At 40.5% G+C, this 14,589-nt stretch overlaps 1 protein-coding gene across 1 annotated transcript in view; it reads right to left on the reverse strand.

The window, feature by feature from the left end:
- LOC139665700 (major histocompatibility complex class I-related gene protein-like) overlaps positions 1 to 14,306 on the reverse strand; it is a 28,227-nt gene extending 13,921 nt beyond the window's left edge. The window contains exons 1-2 of the mRNA XM_071544788.1: positions 14,167 to 14,306; positions 6,087 to 6,353 (exon numbers count right to left, since the gene is read on the reverse strand). Of these exons, the coding sequence (XP_071400889.1) occupies positions 6,087 to 6,353; positions 14,167 to 14,215 (316 nt within the window). The 5' untranslated portion in view covers positions 14,216 to 14,306. The remainder of the gene's footprint in view (positions 1 to 6,086; positions 6,354 to 14,166) is intronic.
- Between the last annotated feature and the right edge of the window lie 283 nt (positions 14,307 to 14,589).

The raw sequence follows: 14,589 nt of genomic DNA on the forward strand, positions 1-14,589 counted from the left end.
CTTTCTACTGATACTGCTACAACTATAACTTCAGCTACTACTTCAAACACCAGATGGAAATACTCAAAATGTACAGACATTTAAACTCTTTGTAATGAAATTCAACTGTCTTCAGCCTCCTCTTGCTGAAGCAAGCACACAAATTTTCTTCAGAAAATTTAACCTTTTCTAGTTATATTCTATTGTTCACTTCCTGCAAGAAAATCACATGACTGCTCTCAAACCGACTGGATTTGACCAAACAGACCAGTGTAAAACCAGTGACACAGTATTGTTAACATTTGCACAAACTGCTGAATTGAAAGCAACCCAGTTTGGATAGTTTCCAAACACACGCTGGGTTAATCTAACACAGCAAGATGGGTTGAGTATTCAATTCAAATGTTGGTTCATATTAACTAGAATGCTGGGGCCATTCTATCTCATAAATAGATTATTATTTTCATGTTCCTTACAGTAAAATCTGTATAAATGCTATTTCAATAGACTACACATGTCTAGTTGGATGTGCAGGCCTAATCACAATACATTCAAGATTTGGTAATGCAAATCATACAAACATGCAATAATAAACAACAACAAAATAAAAATACAAAATGTTGGAAAAGGTTTAGAAAAATAATCCTAATCATCAATAGCAATATAACTAATTTATACTGAAACACTACATTTAAAACCTTTATTCCAGAGCAGAGCCACTATTAAACTGGAATCAATAAAAAATATCTACATATCAACAGTAACATTATAGCAAGCCCCTAAAAAGTCCATACATAACGGTCTTGACAACTCAGCCTGTTGGACGTACTCCACCATGTTTGTTCCAACCTATGGTGGAGAGAAAGCTGGAGAAAAAGAAAGGAGGAAGATAAAGTAAAGATAAAGTTAAAAACCAAGGAGTTAGCAGCTGCTTTCCCAGTTTCTTATAATACTAAAAATGAGTGCCCCCCCTCTACTGTCTAAGCCCCTGCAGCTTAAAATGACTGAACAGGAGACTATTCTTTGCACTCTGGAGTGCCAGCTAAATATGGCGGCTGCACTCCATTTCATTCCAAACGTGATGGAGTGTGAAGCAGTACTGATATTCAACTAGCTATTCAACAAAAAACATATGCCTCAACATAATTCAGTTGATAACATCTATATCTAGCTATCCAGCTATGTAATTTCTCCAAGATCTGCCAAAATAGACATAAAATGTGATTAGAAACAGGTCAGGTTGTAGTGCTGGTTAGTTAGCTTACATGCAGTGGTTCGTCTATTAGCTTGACTTTCATCTATACGGGCATGATATATTGTAATAAGCAGCGTTAAGGGGGTCGCACACCGGACACATCTGGTGGACGACATACAGCATCCAAAAATTCGAAACCAGTGTTTACAATGAAGGTGCACACACTGCCGCCAATCTGGCGGCGCCACACGCCCAGCTATTGCTCAGAGTCTTGGAGCACCACTCACGTTTTCCACTATACTACTAAACCCAGAACAAGACCCACAAAACAATATTAGATATGCGGCTTGAAATATATTATTGTGAACAGAAGTAGCAAGCCATCTAATATTTTAAAAACAATAACTTGTTTTTATTTTGTCAGCTGTTTTCCATCTAAAAAAACAATGCCTAGTAAATCAAATAAATGTAGGCTATCTAGTATATCCATTCATTCACTTTATGAATGGCCCTCAAAAAAACAAAAAAAACAAAAAAAACTAAAGATGCATGAAGAACGGTTAATCGATGAAGTCTGTAAATATCCAGAATTATACACCATCAATCACAGATTATTTAAGGATAATCAATGAAAGTCGGCAGCTTGGAGGAAGCGGGAGTAACGGGATGTACTACCGGTAAATTGTAAAGTTATAACGTTAATATCTACTGGCGCTCTCTGTGTGATGCTTCCTATGTGGTATAACAGTTACCTGCGCCTTGTCCTATCTGCTACGTGGCGTGACACAGCCCTTCTCGTCCTGTGTGCGACCCCCTTTAGACTGCTTTTGTTAGCTGTAACATCCCCCTGCTTGCTCCAAAACGATTGTTTTTTTTATGTGACCCTTAAATGAAGCACGGACATGAAGAAAAGTCTTACGCTAGCGTGATCGCTAACGTAAACGCTAACATTAGCTAACAATTGTTAAAGGTTTTTGCCTCTTCATTTGTCATCATTTTGCCATCTTCTTGCATACCCACCTCTGACTCTGGGCTAACATGGGACAAAGGTACTTAATATCTAACATTAATGCTGTTTCACTTCATTGAGGTACATTAAGTATGTCTTAGACAGGTGGGGCTCTTTGGCTAGCTGGCCAGTAACACTAAGGTTAGCTAACCTATCTAGCTAGCCTAGCATGGACCAAAAGTGAGTGCACAACACATTAGCTAACATTACAGAATTATAGTTTTGGCTGTAGTGACTTAGGTACAAAAGTGGATACAAACCTTTTAACTTTATTTGCCCCTGAAGTGCACAGGAGACCGCTTGTTGACAAACCACAACTTTTTGCAGATAAGTCAGCAGCTGTCACTGAAGCTGACCCAGCCACTAAACTAAACCAGCAGCTGGGCAACACAAACTACCCAGCTCTGTGGAAATAACGCCAAAAATGGACAGACAAACTCAAACCAGCGTTTGTGTAGATAAATAACCCGGAATTTTTAGTGTGTGCGTAACTGTTCAGATCAGTGTTGCAATTTTCATGCATACAATAATTAGGCTACTTTTGTTTTTGTGGCCACAGTGTACAGCTACACAATGTACAATTGTAAGGATTTTTTTTTTTTACAACTGTGGTTTTACAGGTCTGTTTCTTCAAATCCAGCCGGTTTGAGAGCAGTCATGTGATTTTCTTGCAGGAAGTGAACAATAAATCTAATTACTGTCACAGCGGTGTCATACTAACCTGACGCGCCAGATGGTTTGTTACACAGAGCCATCTGGGAAGTTGTCCTTGGAAACTGTTTGGAAAAGGGCAGGCACTTAATACTCTCCAGTTCAGAAATAACTGATGTTATCTACACTAGCCTCTTTTGGAGCTGCCATTGTTGTGAACGAACAGTCGTTTCTCGCTGTCGTCACACCTAAGCCCCGCCCCCAGCTGCCCTCATAGGACGCTGATTGGTTCGCACCACTGTGGTTCGGCCACAAACGCATAACTTGAAGCCTGGCAAGATGGATTCTCGCGTGATCGTGATCTCGCGAATCCAGCTGCCTCGCAAGGTAATGTGTCACACTTTTCTTTGTCACAGTCATTACAATTACAATTACAATTTCACATTTGGCAGACACTTTTATCCAAAGCGACTTACACATGAGATTTTCATACCACACAAGCAAGGTTCTAGTTAGGAGAGAACAATGAGAGTACGTGCTATAAAGCTAAGTTCTGGTCCAACAGGATGTACGAGGCAGTGCTACAAGGCAGTGCTATGAGGCAATGCATAAAGTGCATAGAGAATTCTTCTTTTTTTTTTTTTGTTTGGTTACACGGGCCATTAGGTGAGAAGGTATTCGCTAAAGAGCTTGGTCTTTAGCCTTTTCTTAAGGATTGAGAGGGATTCTGTGGATCGAATGGAGTTTGGTAACTCGTTCCACCACCGGGGAACCACAGAAGAAAAGAGTCTGGCTAGAGACTTAGGGCCTTGCTGTGGTGGCAGCATCAGGCGCCACTCCTTGGCAGAGCTTAGTGAGCGGGAGGGAGCGTAGACCTGAATGAGGGAGTTCAGGTCGGTCGGCGCCGTTTTGGTTGCTGTTTTGTAGGAGAGCATCAAGGACTTGAACTTGATGCGGGCAGCAACTGGGAGCCAGTGGAGGGATATGAATAGCGGAGTGACGTGCTCTTTTGGGCTGGTTGAAGACTGGATCATCTGCAGAGGTTTGAGCGTACATGCCGGGAGCCCTGCCAGTAAGGAGTTGCAGTAGTCAAGGTGTGATATTACAAGAGCCTGTACCAGGAGTTGTGCTGCATGCTCAGACAGGTAGGGTCTGATCTTCCTGATATTGTACAGAGCAAATCGGCATGACCGAGCAACAGAAGCCACATGCTCCTTGAAGATTAGTTGGTCATCAATCATGACACCCAAGTTTCTGGCAGACTTTGTGGGCATGATTCGAGCTGATTCGAGCTGGATACTGATTTGTTGTTGTACAGAGGGACTGGCTGGGATGACAAGGAGCTCAGTCTTTGACAAGTTAAGCTGAAGGTGGTGTTCCTTCATCCAAGCCAAGATATCGGCGAGGCATGCCGATATGCGCGCCGAGACTGTGGGGTCGTCTGGTGGGAACGATAGGAGGAGCTGGGTATCGTCAGCGAATGGTATGAGAAGCCATGTGAGCGGATCACTGCACCCAGTGAGGTGGTGTATATTGAAAAGAGAAGGGGTCCAAGCACTGACCCTTGAGGTACCCCTGTGGACAAGCAGTGGGATTTAGACACTTCCCCTCTCCAAGACACTCTAAAGGATCTCCCTGAGAGGTAGGACTCAAACCAGCAGAGAGCAGATCCTGAGAAGCCAAGTTCAGCGAGTGTGGAGAGGAGGATTTGGTGGTTAACCGTGTCAAAGGCGGCCGATAGGTCAAGTAGAAGTAGGACAGAGGACTGACCGGCAGCTCTAGCTGATCACAGTGTTTCCACTACAGACAAGAGCGCAGTCTCGGTAGAGTGTCCGCGTTTGAAGCCAGACTGGTTAGGATCATAGAGGTGGTTCTCAGAGAGGAATTCAGAGACTTGATTAAAGACTGCACGCAAGTGTCTTGGAAAGGAAGGTGAGTAGTGAAACCGGCCTGTAATTATCAACCTGAGATGGGCTGAGTGTAGGTTTCTTTAGCAGCGGGCTAACCCGCGCTTGCTTAAAAGCAGTGGGGAACACACCCATTGTAAGTGAGGAGTTGATGATGTACATGACTACAGGGATAAGTGTGGGCGAGATGGCCTGCAGGAGGTTGAAGGGTATGGGGTCCAATGTACAGGGTGAGGTCCTGTTAGCTGGTGGCAGCATACTGAGTTGGTCAGGCTCAGAGAACTGATTACTGATGGTAGAAACCTTATCAGTAAAGAAGGATGCAAAGAGGTCAGCCGTGAGCAAACTTGAGGGTGGAGGTGGTGGAGGTTTGAGGAGTGAATTAAAAGTCACTCCTCAAACAGTCATGGCAACAAATGTCTTACTAAACATTAGCAAATGTTTAATGAATGTTAATTTTCTTATTTTTACTTTAGACTGGGGGCTGCAAAACATCTACAACTGTTTAACAGAATGTTAATAAATATTCTAACAAATATTTTATAATAAATTAATAAAAACCTGTGCAAATACTTTGTCGAGCATTTAGATATCATCTGTTGACGATCAACAAATGATTTGTTCATCATTAAGAATAATAATGACTTCACATGCTCCCTAGGAATTTACATATAATATTTATTTAATGTTGTTGTATATTATGCTGTCATATATGAGAATTGAAATTGCAATTCTACTTCATGATTTAATCTGAATTATGTCACTTCTCAACTTTCAGTTGTAATGTTCATTGCTAAGATTAGTTTCACCATTCAGACATATTTTTTAATTTTTGATTGCTTTGTGTAGTTATAATCGCCATAATGATTATCTGGTTGATAAGAGCACCTAATCCGTTTACCTGGGTTTAATTAATATTGGCCGCTTTGGTACACATTGGTTTCTGTATGTTGCTCTACCTTTCAACCTGAAGATGGCAGCATGGTATTAGGTGTATTAGTAACATACAGAATATTCTGATATTTTGCCACGTATAAGTTACAGTCTATTACTTTGAAATGTATTTGTATTCATTAACATTCCAATTATACTGTATTCTTGTTTCTTTATTTTTTCTTTCCTTTAGACCACACACAGACACACAACTCCCTAAAAACAACTCCTGTCTAAACGATTGAACTATGTTGGATAATACTAATCTTCAATAATCATTAGATCTTTCAAGATCAAGATCTTTTTTTGGATAAACCTCTCTCTGAGCCCTGCTCTCTAACCAGTGCCCCCTGTCCCCAAGGCCTACCAACCCAGCATCCCAGAGGTCCCACCTCTATTTCAATAAACAAACCTCCACTTTGGTTAAAGCAGCCCTTCACAGTCTCAATTTCAGCTTTGAAGAACTGTTGGGCATCCACACAGACCCCAGTTTGCCACTCCCCATACTGTGGCTCATATGCTGTGACTTTGTCCATCCAGTCCTGTTTGGGTTCTGTTCTCTTGGTGTTGCTGTCATAGTTAAATATCTGAACTCCATTAACCAACCCAACAGCCACAAAGTCTGGGAAGTTTGGGACTCCAGAGGATGAAGTGTAGAAATACTTCAGGGAGTGAGTCACTGTGGGACAAAAACAGTTAACATAAGGAACTCAGGTTTTGAGTGACATTTTTAAAATACATTTTTCCCACGGCGCGCCATGCGGCTGGCCTCTAGAGGGCGCACTGTGGGTCTGCACAGGATCTGTGCTTGTTATACTAACAATGTATGATTGGTTGTCAATTCCCTGAACACAACAGAGAATTTACATTTCTGTTCAATGACTATGGGACAAATAAATAAACTGTCTTGAGTAAAGAGTAATGTATGGACAGTTTTCATTAATTCTGTAAAGGTTTGGTATTCATTGACAGACTCAGAAGGGATTTATAATTTGCCAGAAATGTAATGTTGTTTCACTTAAAAACATATAAATAAAACATATACAATATAACCATTTTCAGAAAATGTTACTACCTGAAAGTCATTATTTAATAAAACACAGTTGTTCCTGTCCTCAAAACCTTTTTTTTTTTCTTAACGTCACAAAAAACAGTAATACTAACCCATGATGTGCTTTAATTTCATGCCAGGCATCATTTTGTTAGAGTAGGGGTCATTTTACTTTTTCAAATGGTGTAGGCTATATCACTTTATGGAGTGAAACTCTTCAACTTCATTTTGGTGTTCCTACAGATAATTACATCTAAATCATTCATTAATGCATAAAAAGTAACCATAATTGGTAGTTTACACTCCTCATTATATCAGTCTGAAATCTGAACTCATGTACCATACTAATGCGTATACCTTCATATCAATTGTTTTACTCATTTAAGTGCAATAAATAAAGAAGCGAAAAGCAAAAAAGGCAGTAGCCTTTTGCTTTTTCCCATGGTGCATGGCGCAAATTCAGGTCAGGCAGTCAGTCAGACATTTGTCGCTTCGTGAGATGATGTGCTTCATGGGATGGCCTCTAGAGGGCGTCTTTGATTGCACGATGCAGTGTTTCTCATACAGAGGCACAAGATCAAAAGTTGGTCAATGTATAGAAACTGATCTAATGCGCCTGATGTGCGCATCACATTATGTTTTTCATTTGGAGATGCACAGACCAGCAGCATTGTGCTCAATACAAAAGTCTGTGAAAACAGAAGCTTAAGGCTACATTCACACACAGCATTTTTTTGTGTGGAAAAAAGCTGCCTGGAGTGCTTTTTGTGAGGAGAAATAAAAAGCGGATCACGATAATGTCATCTGACGTTAGCTGAGCAGCTGCTAGCTCACTAACCAGCTGGTTAGCACTTCTAGCAGACAAAACAGTGTTGAGCAACAAGCAAAGGCTTACCAGATATTCCCAATACACATCCAGTATAATTCCATACTGCCTTTGTGATCGCTGTTGCGGTAACGTAAATTCACTTATTACAATGACCACTTTCTCCACCAGTCTATGGTTTGAACCAAGTTGTTAAACTATAATTATCTTTCTTCCTGTCCGAATAGAGCATGGCAGAGACGAGGGAGGCAATTAAACCTGTCCAACCTGTAGGTTTGAATAAGTAATGTTAAAGCTACGCTATGAAGTTTTTTAAGCTTCATAGCTTGCTTTTTTAATGTTGCCTAAATGTAAAATGTAGGCTAGTCTACTTGAGAGACCAGTTACATCAGAATAATGTTTTGTTTCATATATCATTTCTCAAGTGCTGAAATGGCTCTTGGATGTGTCTCCCATGTATATTAAGTAGATTATTAGTTATCCTACCACAGTATGTCAGACTGAATCAGTTCAATTCAGATATGTATTTACTGACCTAGAGCCTCAAGAAACAGTTCTATTCCCATTCCTTTTTCCCATCACTTATTACACCTCTGCTTACAGAGATAAACGGGAACTAGCCACAGACTGAAGTTTTCTAATGTTGCGGCCCTAGTCAGCTATAACTGCTGAGAGTGACTCAGCGTACCAGAGAGCAACCAATTTTTTGTTGAATGGTTGAATTTATTTTGCATTATTATTTGTTAGGATTTTGTTCCTTTTTTTCTTTGTGTATTAACAATCTAATTCCCCTTTGGGATTAGAAATGCGCTAGCACTGCCATGACTTCTGAAATCTTTACTTGAATTTTACATTTTTTTTTTTTTAGCATTTATTTCCTGGATGCAGACTGGATGCAGCAGCAGGGTGTTGCTGACTCCTAGTGGCATACAGCACCCAGTATACAGGCAAAGCAATGTAATTCTCTGTATAAAGTTGTGGAATTATTAAATAGGGCCATATTATTTGGGCTAATTCAAGTCAACACTAGAGCCATGTACACCTAAATAAAATAAATGTGTAGTCATGACGACAGGTCATGAGCCAGTTAAGAGGCTGAATTGTTTCCAGAGCACTGCAGAAATTCTATGTTAAAAAAAAACAACATTATTCTGTAACTGTGGTCTCTCAAGTAACTACATTTTATATTTAGGCTACACTAAAAAAGCAAGCTGCCGCCATTGTCTCTGCCATGCTCTATCGGACAGGAAGGAAGATAATTACCATTTAACAACTTGGTTCGAACGGACAAACACGAAGGCTTTTACTTTGAAATTGAGGTCTGTCCTGTGTGGAAACTGTATCCGAATACGACTGGGACAGCGGCTTCTCCGCTTTCGCGAGGTAGAATTTGGCATAAAAAGATGCGTGTACCTTCGTATCAATTATTTTACTAATTTAAGTGCAATAAATAAAGCAATTTTACTGCTTTTTCCATTTGAGTTGACACCACGGAAAAGGAAGGAGCGATCTACATTTTTCCTTTTTGCTTTTAGTTTGTCGATACAGAAAGGGAGTGAAGTGTTGCGGAGGTGTGAACAGGACCAATCTGACTTCCAGACAGGATGGAGCTCCATTTCAGAGTAAAAGCCTTGTCCGTTTGAACCAAACGGACAAACATCTTTCTTCCTGTCCGAACAGAGCATTGGGCAGAGAGGAGGCCCCTAGTGTATTGTTGCTCTATTATCCTCATAATTCAAGACAACAACGTCCGGGAACATATACAAAAACTTTATTCTTCTCTCCCTCTTACCAGTCTCATACACACCCCCAAAACCCCCAGTCCACAGCGCCACGCTGTGGCGTACTCTTGCCATTACACCTAGGTTTGAATAAGTAACATCAAAGTTATGCTATAAAGTGTTTTTTTAAGCTTCACAGCTTGCTTTTTAATGTAGCCTAAAAATAAAATAGCCTACTTGGGAGACCACGGTTAAATCAGAATAAAGTTGTTGTTTTTTGTTTAACTTCGTTTAACTTAACTTTTTTTTTTCTCCAGTGCTCTGAAAACATTCAGCCTCATAACTGGCTCATAAGCATGTCCACTTGGATGTGTCTCCTCCAGTTTATTATGTGGAATATTTGTTATTTTACCGTATGTCAGACTAAATCAGTTCAGATCTGTATTAACTGACGTAGAGCCTCAACAAACAGTTCTATTCCCATTAATTCACATTTTACACTTCTGATTACAGAGATACACAGGAACAGGCAGCGTTCACGTTGCAGAGTGTTTTCCGCTCAAATGCCATTATTTCCTATGGCAGGGCACGGATTCCGCACTCACCGACGGATGCGCGGCAGATCGCGGATTTCCCCCCTGCGGCTGGTTGCGCAAAGAGTGGAAAATAGTTCAACTTGAGCGGTTAAGATCCACACTCACGTCTCACTTCTCACAAGAGGACAACTTAGTGCTACTTTGGTTGCCTGGCAACAAACTGAGTGCTCCGTTTCGTTTCTTCGTTCGTTTTGTGGATTTCAAGCAGAAGAGTAAAGTAAGAGAAATACAGCAAGGTTGACTTATAAACACGTAATTAAACCTAACAGTACTGACTATAGGTAAGGTAGGCTCGTAGGTTCCTGACACATGCTCAATACAAACTAGAAATAACCGCCTCACGGTGTATGCCTCCGCCAATAAACTTTGTTTTATCATTGCAAGGACAGTCTTTATTTATTGAACATATATAATGAATGTGATTATTAGGTCAACTTAAAGGATTTTGGTGTCTGCAAAAGTAAGTGACAGCACTTCCACCGTTTTTGTAGAATGAACCAAGATTGTTTTTTCAGCTACAGTGGTAATCAAAACATTATGATGTCACAGTGAAGTTGACTTTTGAACTTTTTTATATAAAATGTCATCACTTCATCATTTTATCCTATTAGACATTTGTGTGAAATGTTGTCATAATTAGCGTATGAATTCTTGAGTTATGGCCAAAAACGTCTTTTGTAAGGTCACAGTGATCTTGACCTTTGACCTTTGACCACCAAATTCTAATCAGTTCATCCTTGAGTCCAAGTGGACGTTTGTGTCAGATGTAATGAAATTCCCTCCAGGCGTTCCTGAGATATCGTGTTCATGAGAATGGGACAGACGTGAGGTCACAGTGACCTTGACCTTTGACCACCAAAATCTAATCAGTTAATTATTGAGTCCAAGTGGACATTTGTGCCAAATTTGAAGAAATTCCCTCAAGGCGTTCCTGAGATATTGCGTTCACGAGAATGGGACGGATGGACGGACGGACAGACCGACGGACAACCCGAAAACATAATGACTCCGGCCATGGCTGTCGCCGGCGCGGAGGCATAATAAAACAGCAATTGCCATGCGCAAGTTCAGGGTATGATGTCAGCGTTTTCAAAAAGCTCCATTTCACCTGCACACGAATACACGAAAACAGAGCTTGGAAAAATCTCCACCTTGGGAGGCGTTTTCCAAAAGCTCAGTTTTCAGTCACCTAAAACGCTGTTTTCGTGTGGACAGGAGGCCAAAACGCAGAGAAAATACTATGTTTTCAAAAATATCCGTATACGTGAGGACAGGGCCTCAGCGGACCTAAGCAACTGTTTTGTCCTGTTGAATGGTTGATTTATTTTGCATTATTATTTGTTAGGATTTTTTTTCTTTTCTGTATTGTGTTAGGCCATGATGACAATCTAATCCCCCCCTTGGGATTAAAAAAGCTCTAGCTCTCTACCATGACTTCTGAAATCTTTACTTAAATTTCAAATGTTCTTTGTTATTCATTTCCTGTTTCCAGTAGACTGGATTGTTGCTGAGCCATAGTGGCCATGCAGCACCCAGTACACAGAAAAAGCAATGTAATTCCTTCTATAAAGGTGTGGAATCATTAGGCCATATTATTTATGCTAATTAAAGTCAGCAGTAGAGCATGTGGGCCTAAATGAAAGAAATATGTTAGTCATGAGTCAAGGTCAGCTAGCTTGTGTGCTAGACAGTAAACTGTAAATTGTTTCAAGAATACAATCAAGTTTAAACAAGACTAGGTCAAAACCTAGTATATGGTTGGACCGTGTATGAGTGTGCCACGTCCCACGGCCAACCAATGGTGTAACTTACTCCGCTGTTGACAGGGATTAAAGAGGGATTTGGCAGGTGGGGGAACCTTGTTTCGGAGGGGGGGGGGGGGGTCAGAAAAAAGAGTAATTTAAAACAAATTTCCTGTATTTCTACGGGGGGTAGATACATAATTGGTGGGGGGGTCAGAAAAAAATAGTAATTTAAAACAAATTTCCTGCATTTCTACACCACCTAACCTCTTGGATTAAGTCAAGAAACAGCAACCCTGTATAATGTTAACCAAAAATGTAAAGATTATGTTATATTACTAGATTTCAGCATTGAGGTGCTTACATTCATGATCTTGCATAGGCATACTAACCTAAAAAACCTATTATTGGGAATCACGAGAAAGTTTCAGAGCGACAGACACAAAGCGTCCCCGTAACCATAGCAACTCACTCTCACTCCTGCCTGCGTGCGCACGGCGCGAGAGGAGAGGGAGAGATGCAGAAGAGACGCTGACTGAGATTGCTCTGAGCAGCATGCATGGGAATAAATTACAATATAATAATTATATAATAATAATATAATATATATAATAATATAATATAATAATTTGTGTATATTTCTCGCTATTCAGATGGTCTGAATAACTCGCTGCTGCGCTGTGCTGCTCTGTCTCGTCTGTCCTGCTGTCAGTTTCCTTTTTTCACGTCGCGACGTTATCAGTTATGAATTTGTTTTTCACTGCGTGAGAAAATAGACTTGTGGCATGAGAGCGTGTGAAAAATGTCAATTGCGTGAGTCTCTCGGTCAATGCGTGAGAGTTGGCAGCCCTGTTAACTCGCTTGTCATTATTATGTATGAAACTGCCAATCAGATTTATTGATTTATTAATCGAAGGTGCCGGAACGCTGTTCCGGATCGTTCCGGCCCACTTTAACCCCTGGCTGTAGACTGCTAATACAGAATAATAGTCCATACATCCATACTGATCGTTCCAGCGTGTCCCGTCTCTCTCTCCACCGCTGTCGTCTCCACCGCGCCCACGGCCCGCATTGATCCTGCCGATCCAAGCGCCAGGCGCTCTGTTACCCGTCGGTGCCGAAAACGCTGTTCGCCGGACACCGGGGGCGCATCGTCGTCGGGACGAGTCATGAGTCAAGATATTGGTCAGCCTGCTTACTGTGTGGGAGAAACGGGCTCCCGATCTCAGCAGAGAAACTAGACGGCGGAGAAAACGAAACTTAAATTTCTGGCTCTGTGACGCTATGATGTGCCACGTGCCACGGCCGACCAATGGTGTAACTTGATCACTCAGTCAGTCACTCAGTCAGTCAGTGACAGACATTCGCGTTTGTAGGGCTGGCCCCGCTGTTGCGGTCCAGCCAAAAATAACTCACACAGTACCATGGATACAGCCTTCTGTAAATGGACCCTATTAATTTGTATTAATGCCAGGGATCAGATTTCTTATAGGCTAAATAACAAAGATTAATTACAAATAACAAAATGATAGTCCAACCACACAACTGGTTGGACTATCTGGTTCGACTGGTTTTAACTGGCAGATCTCTGCAAATAAGGATTATAACATTCTAATTCATGTAACAGATAAACAAGAGTAAAACAAAATTTACCTAGTCCTATACATTACTGTTTATACAGCTTGGTGTAAATAAAATAAATCTTCAATGTCCTACAATTGAAGACATCACTGATCAATGTTATTTATTCAGTGTTGGTTAAAAATGATATGAATCAAAGCCGTTGTCTTCATCCTAATCTATTCCAATTTGTTGTGCTTGGCTTGCTCCTTGATGTCTGATCATAATCTACCGACAACTATTGTTACCTGTCTAGGCTAACATTCGCTAGGGCTACTTTACACTAGAAAGCAAGCTGTGAAGCTTAAAAAACCTTATAGCGTATCTTATTCAAATCGGTCAGACAAAAAAGTTACGACCGGTAAATATAAGGCTTTTACTCTGAAATGGAACTTCGTCCTGTCCGGAAGTCACAGCCTGTTCTGTTAACGCCTCAGCAGTAGGCTACATCTTTTCTGAATTGACAAACTAAAAGCAAAAAGGGAAAATACGCTCTCTCCTTTTCCGTGGTGTCAACTCAAATGCAAAAAGCAAAAGGCAGTAAAATCGCTTTTTTTATTTATTGCACTTAAATGAGTAAAACAATTGCTACGAAGGTACACGCATTGTCAATCTACCATGCAATTTTGACAACTGTTTAAAGTATTTCATATTAGATATATAGCCTAAGTATCAGTATAGGCGGAAAATGTTTGGTTTCAGCTGACAAGACTGCAGTATCTATTAACACAGCGCTTTTGTTGATTTAAGAAAAAAACAAAACCAAAAAATACAACGATTAAAACAAATTTATTCTCGGCTTAACCAACACTAAACTCAACAAAGCCAGATGTAAATATACTGCAGCTTAATGTTATATCAGCCTACCAGTAGCTAAATCAAATTGCAGTTATAACAACTACGTGTTCAAAGGAAAGATTTTAAATGTGATCTTACCTGGAGATGCAACGTGACAGAAGAGAAGCAACAAAATAAACTCCTTCATCTTGTTTTGATAAAGAAGAAGACTACAGTCGAAAATAATGAGTAAATCGTCCGCTGGTTGAAACTTTGTCTACAGTCTGCTCTGCGGACCGTCAGCCTTACAGTCAAGGATCCAATTCTAGCCAATAGAAATTGAGAAAAATCTGTTACATCATGGGTTACTAGGCTGAATTGAACAGCTGAGGTTATTTGAAAGTGATATTGAAAACGCATTAGCCTACTTAACACGCATAACGACAGATTTTACATATTTTTTTCATATTTTTCACTGCATTTCTAGGCTAATAATGCTAATAATGTATCCCCACTGTAACTTTGATTCTGGTGACCCTAGAATCAAATCCTTTTTACTGCACACATTTTGGGCTATTATTG

This window comes from Centroberyx affinis, unplaced genomic scaffold, assembly GCF_046629955.1.
Source record: "Centroberyx affinis isolate AG114_WGS23_722 - 3 ecotype Tasmania unplaced genomic scaffold, CSIRO-AGI_Caff_v1 ptg004668l_1, whole genome shotgun sequence".
Classification (NCBI taxonomy): domain Eukaryota; kingdom Metazoa; phylum Chordata; class Actinopteri; order Beryciformes; family Berycidae; genus Centroberyx; species Centroberyx affinis.